The sequence below is a fragment of the Perissodus microlepis genome, chromosome 20, assembly GCF_051167445.1.
Source record: "Perissodus microlepis isolate ML-2025 ecotype Zambia chromosome 20, ASM5116744v1, whole genome shotgun sequence".
NCBI lineage: Eukaryota > Metazoa > Chordata > Actinopteri > Cichliformes > Cichlidae > Perissodus > Perissodus microlepis.
The window spans coordinates 14,761,353-14,776,934 of record NC_140480.1 but is presented as its reverse complement, the minus strand read 5'-3'; the positions used below and the strand labels follow the sequence as shown (position 1 = coordinate 14,776,934).

The 15,582-nt window shown below is 41.2% G+C and overlaps 1 protein-coding gene across 5 annotated transcripts in view; it reads right to left on the bottom strand.

Annotated features, from left to right (window-relative positions):
* Positions 1 to 15,582, bottom strand: part of tns2a (tensin 2a) — a 60,339-nt gene that overhangs the window by 11,996 nt on the left and 32,761 nt on the right. For 4 of the 5 annotated variants that reach the window (XM_084918296.1, XM_084918297.1, XM_084918299.1 and 1 more), the window contains exons 4-16: positions 11,825 to 11,863; positions 11,382 to 11,423; positions 10,202 to 10,251; positions 9,707 to 9,890; positions 9,362 to 9,412; positions 9,153 to 9,275; positions 7,284 to 7,348; positions 5,842 to 5,925; positions 4,107 to 4,219; positions 3,316 to 3,376; positions 2,895 to 2,970; positions 2,440 to 2,569; positions 179 to 244 (exon numbers count right to left, since the gene is read on the bottom strand). In XM_084918296.1, coding sequence (XP_084774422.1) covers positions 179 to 244; positions 2,440 to 2,569; positions 2,895 to 2,970; positions 3,316 to 3,376; positions 4,107 to 4,219; positions 5,842 to 5,925; positions 7,284 to 7,348; positions 9,153 to 9,275; positions 9,362 to 9,412; positions 9,707 to 9,890; positions 10,202 to 10,251; positions 11,382 to 11,423; positions 11,825 to 11,863 — 1,084 coding nt within the window. The remainder of the gene's footprint in view (positions 1 to 178; positions 245 to 2,439; positions 2,570 to 2,894; positions 2,971 to 3,315; positions 3,377 to 4,106; positions 4,220 to 5,841; positions 5,926 to 7,283; positions 7,349 to 9,152; positions 9,276 to 9,361; positions 9,413 to 9,706; positions 9,891 to 10,201; positions 10,252 to 11,381; positions 11,424 to 11,824; positions 11,864 to 15,582) is intronic. The other variant, XM_084918298.1, reaches the window with a different exon arrangement.

Genomic DNA, 15,582 nt, shown 5'->3' with positions numbered 1-15,582 from the left:
TTTTGTAGGAGCCTATCCCAGCACAGGGCTAACAAACAAACAACCATTCATACTCACAGTCACACCTACGGGCAATTTAGAATCACCAGTTAACTTAACCCCACCAACTGCATGTCTTTGGACTGTGGGAGGCTTGATTATTTATTATTATCCCTCCCAGAAGAAACTGTGAACTAACCTTTGATCCGCTCTGGTCCGGAGGAGAAGACAAACTCCACTGTGGCATCAGATGGGAAACGCTCATCTGGGGAGAAGGAAAAAGGATATTCCCCGCGATCAGGATAAATATTTTTGTTTCTAGCTTAAGAAATATACCCACAGTCTACAAATATACATGATGCATTGAGTTTTTCCTTTCCAGTCACCTTTCTCACTCACTATGTGTTAATAGACCTCTCTGCATTGAATCATATCTGTTATTAACCTCTGTCTCTCTTCCACAGCATGTCTTTTATCCTGTCTTCCTTCTCTCACCCCAACCGGTCGCAGCAGATGGCCGCCCCTCCCTGAGCCTGGTTCTGCCAGAGGTTTCTTCCTGTTAAAAGGGAGTTTTTCCTTCCCACTGTCGCCAAAGTGCTGCTCATAGGGGGTCATACGATTGTTGGTTTTTTCTCTGTATCTATGAAGCGCCTTGAGGTGACTTTTGTTGGTTTGGCGCTATATAAATAAAATTGAATTGAATTGAAATATCGGCGTAACCTCCACATGAGATCCAGATTCATGAAAGCATACTGGTGCTTTTGAGACATGTAGAGTATATCTGAAGGAAACAAACTGCTGCTTCAGGATATCAAATACACTAATACGTTTCCCAGATGTGTTTGGAGTTGTATTTACCCACAGTCATGTGTTCATGTGTAACGGATCAACTGCCACAGAGCTTTAAGAACATGCTTCCACACATATTCTGTCATTTCAGGGGAAAAAAAAAATGATGAGGAAATGAAGTAATGAGCATATTCATTATGGGCTTAAGCAGCAGATAAGCACTTATTAGATATGATTCAATCTCTCTGTGGGATATTTGGCGATGTACGGTATAGCACAGCTCACGCTCACTACCCTCTCCTCCAGCGAGCTGCTATTATGTCCTCAATGTGGATTAAGCTACTACTATTGTGGGATTTATTTAACCATGACATTAAGAAGCCAAACCGCTGTGAATATATTCCCACAATGCCAATTCAAAGAGCTGCTATTATGTCAGTTAGTTGTAAGTGGTGATTATCCAACCACCACTAACAAGTCGTGCCAGAGTGACAATTTCAAAGTATCCACAGAAGCAAAATCTGGCATGTAGGGAGCTTTATCATTTGTTTTTGAATGTTTAAAGTGAGATTATTTTTATACTAAGCCAATTCCAAAAAGTTGGGATGCTGAAATCTCATAAACTCATATGGAGCATAAAACACACCTGGAGGAACTCTTAGCAACTAATTAGGTTAACTGGCAACATGACAGTAACATGAATGGGTATAACAAGAGCTTCTTAGAGAGGCAGTTTCTCAAAAGTAAAGCTTGAAGTGGTTCAACAATCTGAAAAGCACAAACTATGGGACTTTTTTAGAATAACGTTTCTCAACATAAAACTGAAATCCGTGTAAATGTCATCATCTACAGTACATAAGGTCATCAAAATGCACAGAAATGTCTGTGTGCAAGCAAAAAGGCTGGATGTACATATTGGATAACAGTGATTTTTGGGCTCTCAGCTGACACTGCATATTAGTGGCTCTTTTGCTATTATCAATATAATATAATACCTGCAAATTTTCTACTTATCAGTTCAGTTTCTCAAACTTTGACCCATCAGGCGGTGCTCTACACAGTGTGCACGGGCACCTGCAAGCTTAGAAGCTACCAAACACAAAACGCCAAAGAAATGTGATCCTGCTCAAATTCAGTCAAGTGAAGCCAAGCAGAACTGACTGTACAGAAATCTGTGGATCCATTTGTCACGATTTCTATTTAACATCTTCATTCTTGAATCAATAATTTTAAAATATGCCACCTAAATTTTAATAATGTGGACTGTAAAGTCACTGAACTGAAAAACAGGCATGCAGCTACAGCAAAATGTCTTTCTTTGAGCACAAAGCAAAGAAAAGTAAGCTTCATTTTAATGTGCAGCTAGTTTTGTGGCAGAATAGGCTGCATAGTCCAGATAAACAACATCTTTTATTTTCTTTTTTCTAAAATGAAAATTCCTGAATTGTCATTTTGCTTTAATTAGCTTAAATTTTAGAGTGCGTGCACTTTTACTGAACTGCACATACTACATGTAGCTGTCATAATCAGGGTTTTGAAACAGGTTCCTCTGAGTTGTTATGGTAACCTTCTTAGAACTATAATCAGAGTGCTGTATTTAAATGCTAATCATTAATAATTATTAAATTAACACCGCCAACGAATTTCCCAGAGTGGTCCAGAGTGACGCACCAGTACACGCTTCGTCCAGCTCCCCTTTGCCAAACCACAGCTGGGATCCGTGGATGGTGCAGGTGTGGAACTGCAGTCTGAACACGGTGTCTCTGTCAGCACTTTGAGCTCGCCTGTGGTAGCACTTGACCTGCAGAGGGCAGCAGAGAGTGAGGAAAAAGAGCCGCAGAATAAAGTGCATGTGGGATAATGACAGCTTGGCGCAGTAAATAAAGGGATTTGTGTTCCACATGAGTGACACCTACAACTTTGGAAATGGCGGAGTGCACAAAACAAATTATGACTCCGTGTTAACAAAGGGGAAAAGAAACTTTTCCAGACCAAAATGTATATTTTAGAGATTTTACCACAGTTGTTTCATGTTTGTTGAGCATAAATCAAGTCATTTAGTCATAATTCCACCCCCACCCATAACTGGGGGCTTCTGGTTGTCATTTCCTTCCCATATGACTCACCATGATGTCACCCTTTAGCAGCAGTGCTGGTTCAATGGTCACACACAGTCTTCTGCCTCCAGTGCCTTGAAGGTCACTGTGGACAATAAAGGGTACACAAACGAGCCTGTTACGTATCCACGGAAAGCATGGGGGTGTAAAGAGTGTGAAAGATCGATTGTTTACACTTGTTTTATACTACCACAATCTGTGACCATGTTCTCTCAACACTTTTAAACCTGGAAAAAGCCTTGAGGTAAAAATGAAAACATGATAGGAGGCGGAGTAAAGGAGAAGAAACGCATCCCTTTACTCCCGTCTCTTTAATTACTCTGCGATGATGCTGAAACTTCAGCGCATGAAAGAAAACACCCCAGAGCAAACAAATACATTCAGCTTATCCGGGCTATCAGTTGGCCTCACGACAGAAAGATAGACTCACTATATGCCTGAAGTGTAGACCAACTGCATGGACTGGTAGATTTTCAAGAAGGGGTAGTAACCTGGAAAGAGGAGAGAGAGATTTTAGACATGCACGAAGACAGGAATGCGCTGACTCCTCGTGGACTCGATCATCAGATTAACGTGTGTGGGTAGAGGCTGTATGTGACCGTGCATGTCATCTGCATTCAATAACACTGACCCAGCACCTAGCCAAGAAAAACACGGCGCCGCATGTGCATTTTATCTGCGTAAGGAAGCAGAGTGAGGACGGACTGGAGATAATCAGACAGGAGATTAGATACCTCAAGTCTGTTTACACTTTTCTCACTTGTATTTTAGCAAGTGAGAAAAGCGCAGCTGAGGCGGGGTACACCCTGAGGGGTGAACTGCAGTTCCTCCAATGGCCACTTGAGGCCATCCCCATTGACTACCATGTTAAAATGCCTGACTTCGACCATAAAATGAACACAACTACAGCAACGATTCGGATCTCTTCAGCTAAACAAATATACATTTAGTATTTTATAATAATCCAGTTGGATTTTGTTTTGGCTTTGATGTTAGGCTTTGCTGAACTGGACCTCTCGACTACGTTTGCTCAGTTGACACCTTTTCAAGCGCATGCCTTTTTTTATCTAAATAGACAGTAATGCTCAAACTGTTAAAACTGAAGCTTCAAAATGCAGAATCAAAATTCCACACTGAGTATGAGAGAGAGATTTGGGGTTAAGAACAGGCAGAAATACATTTTTTTATTCAGTGATTTGGCCAAAAGGTCAGGAAACACACCTCCTTCCCCCTGGAAGTTGGGGAGCGATGGGATGAGTACTTGATGAAGGAAGAGAGGGCTGCTGTTCATCTTGATCGCCCCAGACAGAAGGCCTCCAAAGTAATATATATACCTGGAATATAAAGAGGGATTATGAGAAGTTCTTATCATGGAAAATTACATTTACCACCTCTGAGGACAAATGATAAATGTAAAACAGCCGCTGAGCCATGCTGCTGTCAGACAGCCCCCAACAGCGGAGAGCCAGGTAAGAAAGCAGCAAGAAATATCTGACGCCGGCTGTGTGGACTCCACGTTTCCATTTCCCATCTGTCTTCTTGTCTCCAACACAGCTGGAAGTGATTCGATATTCCTGAATCAGTTGTCATTTCCTTGAGCTATGTGTTGGCCTTTAATCGTCGTAAGACGTGAGTTTCTTTTAAAAGCATCTATGTGTGAAGCTGCACACTCAGCAGGCAAAGAGCTCAACTCAGCAGTTCTCCAAAAGAAGCGGGCAACCAGGTGACAAATATGAAAGGAAACTAATTCAATAAGAATTTTGCAGACAAAATAAAATTATTATGGTACTGTGCTGACCTCAAATTGAATCTGTTTATATAATTGAAGGTAAAAATGACTGGGAGTGATACATTTTTCATTTTCTGAAGTAAGACAGCACAACATCAGAAAACCACCTTAAATCCAGTTACAGCATGTATATGGACAGTTTGTTGATTAGAAGTATGAAATGTTCCCTCTGTTTAAAGCGGATTGCACCCTACACAACTTATGGCTCTAGTTTCTTTTTGTAAGCATACAGAAATACATGTTATATACACATAAAGATAAGTCAGAAAATGCTAAACTCTTTCCTGAAGTATTAACATTTTATTAAAGGGTTTTGGTAGAGTAGTTCTAAATGATTCACACTTCTATATCTTATGCTGGTTGGACCTTCCTGAAACCCATGGATTCTCCCTCTCAGTGAAATATCCCCTTTTAGCTCCTGTATCTTTAAAAAACACCCGCCTTCAAATTCCACTTTCTTCTAAACGTAAGCTTCCTGAAGAGCTGCAGCTGGTGCTTGGTAGGTGGGTGCTCTGTGCATCCTGCAGATAACCGTGTAAAAGTGTCAGCTCATCGCATCAGTAGAAGCCAGTATTCAGGGCAATCTGAACCCTGAGATCTTTGCTCACAGGGATTCATTTTATACAGGATTATTTGAGTATTTTGGGATGGAATTATTATTAACATCCAACACTGTAAAATTAGATATTTGGCAGAAAATAAGGAAAAACAAATGAGGTCCCCTTTAAAGTGTCTTGGGTAAGCGTACTTACTATTCCATGTCAAAGGGAAAGGATTATATTCCATCTAAGGAGCCAAATTCACTTTTTTATTCAATTTACAAGCTCCATCTTTCTTTCATTTCACCTTTTAAAATCATTTTCATACTAGGAAAAGCATGATTATTACTAACAAGATTGACAATAGCTGTGTTGTTCTATTTAAATGCCCAAAACTCTGACAGGGAGCCAGAAGCTGAGGCAGCTAAATGATATGGAGCTCTGATTCATTATATTATTTGTTGAGCTATAAATCCAATCCAGAATCCTAAAATACATTTCTTTCCCCTAGAGGATGGAAGGATGATGCATTTAATAACTTTAGTATGACGTGGGAAACCCACACTCACCACTTCTCCCCACCCCCACACCCTCTCATTTTCCACTCAGATCATCCCGTGGCCTCTACCTGTTTTGGGACGGCTGGAGAGACGAGGACACCTTATCTTCACAGAACTTCCTCATGGCAAGAGTACTGAGAGCCTGGTCCGCCCTGTAGATGAATGCACAAATACAAACACACACACACACACACACACTTTTAGCCAACAATTTCCATCATGGGACTTGCACCAGACTCTCTAGATGCCAGAAAGTACATGGAGAGGATACAGCTGGCATTGGCCACAGGATAAACCAGTTTCCACTGTTCCTGTGCAAAATCCGGAGGGCTTCATTTATCAAATGACTTATCATCCAAGTCTGAATGGAAATCTTTGTCCTGCACGTACATGAACCTGCACACATCAGCCTCACTGCTGGAATATGTTTAAAAGCATTTTAGGTTATGCATGTTTGAGTAGCTGAATTTAAGCCGAACATGTTTTTGCTCGTTGCTTCAAACTTCAAGTGCTGATGCATCGATGCTCCGATAATATTGCTTGTTGGGTACAAGCCTCCAATGCATGCGCTTCAGTCTATTATACCTGAGCCCAAACAAAGAACGATACGGCAAAGTATTGCGATATTTTATGTTGCGATTTTATATCGATAGAGATACCAAATATTGACATTTAATTGAATACATTAAAATATTCTTAGTATAATATGAATCAGAGGGCACCAAAACCCTCAGATAATGTTAGTCGAGCAGACGTGGACTGACTGCAGTTGCTCAGAGACATTACGAGCACAACTCGAGGGGACTCGACTTTAACCGGCTGTCGGCTGGTTGTATTCTGTTATATTCTTAGAAAACGTGAAGGATGAAGAGCACAAATGTGATAATTACATGTGACTTTCTGTCCATGTAAACAACATGATATATGTGATTTTCAACCATTTATCACAGTTAATTGCTGTATCATCACAAACAGACTGCATGTAATAGCCAGCTTGTTCCCATTCAGTTGCAGACTGATAACAGACCAGTAGCAGACGGACTCCGACTTATGGCAAGATTTATGGCATGTTTTAGGTTTTATAATTTACAGTTGAATAAAGGTTATAAATAGCAATACTGCAATACTTGCAATAATGTTAAACATTGCAATAATATCAAATCATGAGGGACGTGTGGTGGTAATCTGTCACAATCACAATACTGGATCACCCCAGTCTGGGCCACAACATCCTAAAGGTAAAACTAAACAACCAAAACAAAGCAAGTGTTTCATGCAGCGGAGCATATCAGTCATTGCGGCCCCTGCACATGATCTCTTTCCCCCCAAATGGAAGCCAGGACAGCACTCTTGTCTCAGCACAACTACACTGACCACTTTTAGACTGTTTTAACTGTGTTTGTTTGCTTTTGGGAACTGAACGTAAACAGGTTATTGCCCCAGACAGTCTTTAACACATTAAATGTGCAGATACTCTGATTGTCTCTGACATTAACAAACACATACTCACCCTGCAGAGATCTTGCTGTAGTGCATGTAGGCTGCGATAATGACGCCAGTTTTACCTTTGTTACCCTGTAAGAGGGAGAGGAGAGGACAAAGAAATGATGATGATGTGCTGATCTCACCCTCAGGTGTTGTGGACAGCTGATTTTCACGCTTTATAAGACCAGATGGTTTTAACTGATTTTTCATAGAAAAAAAAAAAAAAGGAGCAAAGCAGAAGAGCAGGACACATGGGAGTGTCACGGCGAGATGTGAAAAAGGCTGCTTGACTTCAAATTAAAAAGCTCCCTGTGGTGTTTTTTTCACACTGGTTGCTCTTTACTTCCTGACACATTCCAAAGACATTCCAGCTTCGAATTCCTGAAGTGACCCTTCCAGATCCCAGTAGGGAGGCTGCACCTCCACACGCTGAGCACAAATTAAAGCTTGTTTTGCACAGCAGATCTCTCAGCGGAGGACGTTTCATTGACAACAACTTGTTTATTCACGTCCCTGGCGTGATCTGCAGCTGGCAAAGGATTGCTTGTAGCTGGAATGTTCTGGAAAGTTGGCAGACCACAGAAGTAGTCTGGTTTTAGGATTTAAATTCTCCTGACCAAAACCAATAAATAAAACATCTAGACGAGGTCTGGGAGCTCAGACACCACCAGCATTAGCTGGTGACTGTTCAGTAATGGTCCAAGCGTTCAAATCAACACCTCTCTTCTGATTGGACGATGGAAAAGAGTCTCTAAACGATGTGCAGAGGCGTGGAAGTTAAATGTCAGGATGACAGAGTTTGATCTTAATTGCATGGTTAATTTTTTTTTACCATGGGTGGAAGGAGCTTATTGAATTATATGGTGAACTCTGCAATTTTGGTTTTAGTCAAGTTGTGTGAACAGCAGTATCTAATAAAGCGTTCTTTACGGAGCAATTATGTCTGATTAAACATGCACAAGCAAGCAAGAGAAATACTAAACTGTAACGTCACATGCCCAAAGGTCAGCTAGCCATTTGTTTCTATAATATTGCTGCACACAGTTTCACAGGCTTGTTTCAGGCATCTGGTAGTGTTGGGATCCGATACTGCAAAGTATAATTTGGATATGCTTCACTTCACTATTTCATCTTTATACTACTTCACACTTCTAGAATGGTACGCTACGGTAGAAAACGTTTTCCTTTTATTCATTAAATTAATTTGCTGAATCCTAATTCTAGCTGCTGGTTGAGATTTTACAAATGCCGCTGATTTATAAATGTGGTGCACATGGATGGTAAGACCCAAGGTTTCCCCTGGAACATAACCCAAAGCATCACACTGCCTCCACCAGCTTGCTTTCTTCCCCTAATGCATCCTGGTGCCTTGTGATCACCAGGTAAGTGACACACCTGAGCATCCACGCTGATGTCAAAGAAATGTGATTCATCAGACCAGCCCACCCACTTCCATTGCTCCAATGGAAGAAGGTGGGCTGGTCTGATGAATGGGCGGGACTTCTACTCCACATGCTGTAATGATACATAAGTTCTGATGCTCACGTGTCCATTGTTGTGCTTTCTGAGGTGGACCGGGGTCAGCACACAGACCCTGTCTGGTCTGCAGCTATGCAGCCCCATACACAACAAACAGTGATGCCCTGTGTATTCTGACACGTGTCTAACAGGATCAGCAGTAAACCTTTTGACAATTTGAGCAACCGTAGCGCATCTCTTGGGTCAGACCACATGAGCCAGCCTTCACTCCCTGCATGCATCAGTGAGCCCTGATATTTTGCAAGCTTGTTAGGAAACATCAGTCATTACAGACACGTCGCATGTGCCTGTTTTAAAGCCTGGGAAACGGTGTGATGTCCATCTGAGAAACCTCAGAGGGCCCCTAAAGTCTGACCTTGCAGTGTAAGACCACCACGTGCTGGGGGTCAGAGTTCAACCAGTTCTCCATGGCCTTGCATATGGCACAGATCTTATCCAGCGGTGGGGCGTGGAGGTCGGGCCAGCCAAAGTCATGGACCTGATGGTGGGTGGAGACGGGAGAAGCAGATTAAATGAAAGTTTCTGAAGTGAATTCTTAACCTGAAGAATTACAGGAAGTCCTACCTTTGGGTTCAGTCGGGTGATATCGTGGCGCCTTTCAGAAAGATTCAGGAGCTGAAAACAGAAAGTTTTTTTTTTATATCATCACGACACTGCATCACAGTAACAAGCTGTCATCACTATTATTTTATTATGGGTGTGACAGAAAAAAACAAACAGACTGCTTATTTGTGGGTTTCTATTTTGTCGCTTCCTGTGGCTTTATGCCAAAGTGTATTGTGCAACAATGCTTCAAATGCTTCAAATGTATTTAGCTGAATGCTCCCAGGAGTAAACAATGTCTTGCAAAGGCTTCTGTACTTACGGTATAACTCAGCTGATGAGTGTATTGCATTTCTCTTCACTCACCAGAAACTTTTCCTGGTGTTTGGACTTGAGCATGGCAGCCACCTCCTTCAGGTTCAGCCGGTATCTCTGCTCTTCCAGCTTCGGAGGGAAGAAGACGGAGATGATCCTCTCGGTGATGTAGGTCAGGTCAAAGTCGTAGTTTCGTTCCATCACTCGCTCCATCACACGGTCCACGCTGAAACTCCTGGAGGAACCGAAAAGAGACAGCAGGGGTCAGTGGGTTGTTTGTGGTAGCTCAGCACAGACCCTCAGACGCACTCTGAAGAAGCTCCTAACTGGATGAATGGAGAGAAACCATCAAGTAAGAGAGAAACTGGGTAGTGCTTCACAAGCAGGTCACGCAATAAAAAACATTTGTCTAAGGAACAGGTATAAGATGGTGCAAGTTTCAGAGCAAGCGGAGCGTTGTGCCAGTGTAGAGACATTATTTGCATTTGTATTTAATGATTTCTGTAGAAACTTCCCCAACATGGAAAATGAATGAAATGGTGTTACCTTGGCAGGGTGTTTCTCTGTTTGGTGTAGGTTAAAGATTTGGTGGATCCCTATAGAAAAAACAAATATGCAATAAGACACAGTCAAAGCTCATCTATACCTCATTACCACTTTAACAATGATGTACTTTGGGCCCTTTTTGATAATGATAACAAATGAGCAAGTTACTTATCTGTCCACATTGGATATGGACTACCCTGAAGTCCCTGAAGTTTGCCTTTCAGGCCTCCTTTGAAAGCTTGTTCATCTCTTCTGAACTCACAGTAAACTGGACACTCTCTAGTCAATCTTGTACACAGTAAGTTAAGTAAATTATAGTAAATTAAGATGTCATCGCATTGACCTGTGCATTGTTTTAATGTTCCACTGGAGATATAATTTACACTGAGATAAAACGGCAGAGAGCAAAGGTATGGCATTAAAGTTGTGGAACCACGATCCTCCTTCAAGATTTCAGCCTAAAGCAAACATCTCCAGAACATAGACTGTACATAAAAGACGGTCACAACCACAGTGATTTCAGCCATTGGTTAGTGAGAGGTTTTGTTGCTGTGAACCTTTTGTTCTATTGTTGACCAATAATGTTACAAAATAAACATAACATAATAAACATAATGTTTTATACATTACATATAATATGTTGCCACGGGTTTCTCTAGAACCAGACTTCTTGAAACCAAAGCCCCTTGATCGCTCTTTAGGTTTAAGGCACTTACCACGTTTTATTTACAGTTTATGGGATGAATTTAAAAAAATCTAATCTGCAGATTATTATTAACCCTTTCTTGTTCTGAGGCACTTTGATCCTTTGTTTGCACATTTACAAAGCTAAAATATGTCACGATGAAGAAGTAGGTTAAATCTGCCCAACACACTAGTTCTTTAAGGGATAAATCACTTTGAGCTCAATTACATACTTCATGGCCTTTAGTAAATGATGCAGCCTTTAGGAGTTACTGCTGTTCAAATCTGCCATCGCTCTCTCTTCGGTTTGTTTAGTATGTGATAAATCAAAATGAGTGAAGCCACAAACTTTTTATTCCTTGACAGGTTTGGACATTGCCCAGACAGACAGCTTGATACTGGCGGCGTGTAGGAAAAAGGGGGAAGATACAGAGAGAAAAAGCATGAGGGTTATGAGGAGGACGAGGAGAGAGCATGGAGGTCAAAGTATGCTCACCAGGTGTTGGATGTGTCGAGAAGGAGCCGTCCCTCTACGCTGCTGGATGTGAGGAAGGAGCGGTGATAGGATGAAGGTGAAGTGAACGAAGGCGAGAAGAAGTGGGGCAAAGGGAGGAGGTTGAAAGGAGGTGAGAGTGGGGAGAAAGGGGAGAGAAGAGGAGGCAATACAGAGGAAGGAAAGGAGAGTTAATTAAACAAACAGACTCGCTAATAGGTAAACATTACTACTTCCTACATCAACTCTTTTTCCTCTTGTGGACTGAAATCCCACAGAGCTCGAGGAATGAGCACTAACTGGGCTGAGGGCTCGGCTTCCCAAAAGGAATTCAGCAAGAGGAAACCATACAGTGGTTTTGGGGAGCCATGCCTCCTAACTATGGACAGACAGGGTGGGAAAAGTTTCTTTTGAGGAAAAGAAATGAGGAAATGGAGGGGACTTACCAGATCATTGGAGGGAGCTGGGGTGCATGCAGAGGTCACCTAGAACACACAAATGCAGACACATCTGAATACATGAATGACACACATGCGCGCACGCACGCACACACACATGCGCGCACACACACACAAAGAGGATAAAAAAGCAACAAAACCAAACATCCTTTTCGCTTGAGGACAGAGTGATGAGGTTGGACGTGGGAAGCAATTGATTGCTAAAACAACATGATAGGGAGGAAAATCCACAAATAAAACTGAGAAGCTGTTAAGTAGAAGCTGGAAGGTTTACGATGATACAGTCCACTCATACACAGCATCTGTATTTAATATGAAGATTAAGCTGCGACATGATTAGTCCCATGACTGCAAGGCTATGTTGCCCATCAAGCTCTACACTTACATTTCCATTTTGGTTTTTGCAAATTACAAACAAAGACATAATGAAGGTTTGTGAAAAGTATTAAAATTGTACTCGAGAAGATGTAACGTGCATCACACTCAAGATCCACACAATTAAAATCCTATTTAACATTCTCACAGTCAGTTATATACCGATCAAACACAACATTATGGCCGCTGACAGACGACATGACTAACACTGATTATCTCTTCATCATGGCACCTGTTAGTGGGTGGGATATAACAGGGAGCAAGTAAGCACTTTGTCCTCAATGTTGATGTCTTAGAAGCAGGAAAAACAGACAAATGTAAGGATCTGAGCAGTGGTCACTGACTGCAGTGTTTAGTGTCTATCACAAGTGGTCCAACGAAGGAACATTGGTAAATCAATAACAGGGTGATGGGTGGCCAAGGCTCACTGATGCATATGGGGAGTGAAGGTTGGTGCACGTGGTCCGATTTGAGCTCAAATTGCTGAAAGAAATAACAAATAAAAATGCTAGTTCTGATAAAAAGGCATCAGATTATACAGTGTATCACAGTTTGTTGCGTATGGGGCTGCATAGCTGTAGACCAGTCCATCCTACAACCTGTCCACCACTAAAGGCACCATCAATGGGCACGTGGGCATCCGAACTAATGCAAAGGAAGAAGGTTGCCTGTGTGATGATCTGGTCTGCCACAAAGCAGAAATAGTTCAGGAATAGCTTGAGGAGCACACCAATGAGTCTGAGGTGTTGAGTCCGTGCCTCGATTGGTTTAGGGCTGTTTTGGCAGCATAAAGGGGACAAACACAACATTAGGCCATGTTATGTTTGATTGGTATATGGTGTCTTCTTGCCAAGATCTCACTCAACAAGGCCTTTAGAAAAAAAAAAGAAAAAAGAAAAAGGTTGTACATGGTTTTGGGATTGTTTTGCTGACCCGCAGACTGGGCAGCAGGTATATATCCAAAAGTCTCTGGCACAACTTCACCTACTTCAAAGGTGCAAGGAGAAAGATAAAGAGCTGGTGGAAAGAACAGTTTGTGTTAAAAATAAAAAAGTAGACTCCAGAAAAAAATCAAATAAACCAATCACCCATTAACGCATAAATAGGCTGACCAATCAGCATTCAAGGGGATGATGCTTGTTGACTGATTAAACCAAAGGGTCTGGACTGACTCATTACAGATTTAAAAGGGGTGTTTAAAGAACCATCACGAAACGGCAACTAATGAAAAAAGGTAAAACATTAGGGTTCGGGTTGTTAGAGCTTCACATGATTGCCCAACAACAACCGTGATATAACCTACATAGCCTACAAGGTAATTTTGAATTTGGGTCTTGCATAAATTACCAATACACTTAAAATCATCTAAAGACCCTATAAGTGGCAAGATTATTTATGTGAAAAGCTTTATCAATAAAATATATATATGAGAAACATGTGTCCTCAAAGGCTACGTTCACACTGCAGGTCTTAATGCTCAATTCCGATTTTTTGATCAAATCTGATTTTTTTGTCTGCTTGTTCACACTACAAATAAAATGCGACAGCAAACACGCTCTAGTGTGAGCCTTCAAAGCGGTCCGCATGCGCAAAAGAAGTTTAGACCCAGAGCAAACAATATTATTTGACTGATGGCCCTTAATATAAAGACTTCGGACTTTACGTTTCCCAATTTTTGCTTCAGGTTATTTTGTTATTTACATAATAATGTAAATAACCTAATAATTATCCTTATTGCTGTTTAAGAGAGGAGCGGTGCTTCAAAGGATAGTTGCAGATTCCTGTCAGAATCTGCAGATTATACGGTATAAATAAAATGTTCACGTTTCTCCAACGTTGTCTTCCCAACAGTTTCACTGACATCTACGCTGGATGGCCAGGAAGCGTTCACGATGTCTTATGGGGCGCTTCTCCGGAGCTGATAATTTGTGTCAGTGACTTAAAAGATGGATTTAATGCGACATGACCATTCAAACAGCAGTCGCTTTCTAAAACATCAGATATGTATCGGATTCAGTACCACATATGAAAGTGACCCAGATCGGATTTGAAAATATCGGATTTGTGCCGTTCACACTGTCATACCATGATCGGATATGGGTCGCATAGGGTCAAAAAAACCCGGATTTGATGCGCTTTCGCCTGCAGTGTGAACGTAGCCATAGAAGGAAATAAAAAAATACAGAAGTTCTATTTAAAGGAATGATTTAACCAGGCCTGTTGCAAGACATTTTAATGAAAAACACTGTAGCTCATCTTTATTCTTTATAGGTATTAAAGCCGTTAAGCCCAGTCAAAGAGATGGTAATATCAATTTTATCAGGAACAAGAGAGAGCTATTGTGGATATTCCATTTAAAGAGTTTATTTCCAACAGGTATGAATGAGGATCTATTTATTAATAAGTTTCTATAATTTACTCATTTTTGTTTTTATGTCTCTAAACATTTTTTTGACATTGATTTTATATATTTATAGTTTGTTAATTGTGAGGTGAGTTGGACTGGATGGACTGGTTCTTATATAGCGCTTTTCTACTCTTCTGAGCACTCAAAGTGCTTTACACAACTTGTGCATTCACCCTTTCACACAAGCACATTTTCTTTGTGCTTACTAACTAGCATTCACACTCCGATGGATGCATAGGAGAGCAATTTGTATCTTGCCCAAGGATATTTGGCATACAGACTAGGTGAAGCCAGGAATCGAACCACCAACCTTCCGATCAGTAGATGACCTGCTAAGGTGATCAAATTCTTGCTTTTCACTAATTTAGTAACATTTTTTACGACTGGATGTTAACTAGTGAGCAAGCAGCTTAGTACATTATTTAATGGCTATAACTAAACAAACAGAAAAGCTAGACTGAAAAACTAAAGCATGCTAAAGAAGTACGAGCGAGAGCCTGCTGACAGACTACATCACATTTTGGTATAGGGATAAATCTACCAACAGAGCCTTCCTGCTATTATAAGAACATCTCCCTCCAAGGTCCCTGTGTGAGACCACTTTATTATCAAGGATCATCCAGCACATAATCTCTTCTCCTTATTACCACCAGGCAGGCTGGAACAGCAACGGTTGTTATTGCCGAGCCATCACGCTCCTCAGCCGACGTTGTGGTCAATTACTTATGAGAAATCAAACTGAAACTCAGCTGTGCCTCAGAAAGGTTTCATTATGATGAGAAGGGGTCTCTGACCATCGTGATGAGGCAAAACTGTTTTGCAATCTTAGAGAAGAAATAATGTCAACAGGACTTTGGATCCTTAATCAACAACAAACCAACTCGGTATTCTTGTGAAAGAACATGTAACTGCCCAAAAGTCCCACATTTTAATCAGGTGTTTAAATGTATTAACCACCACTGGA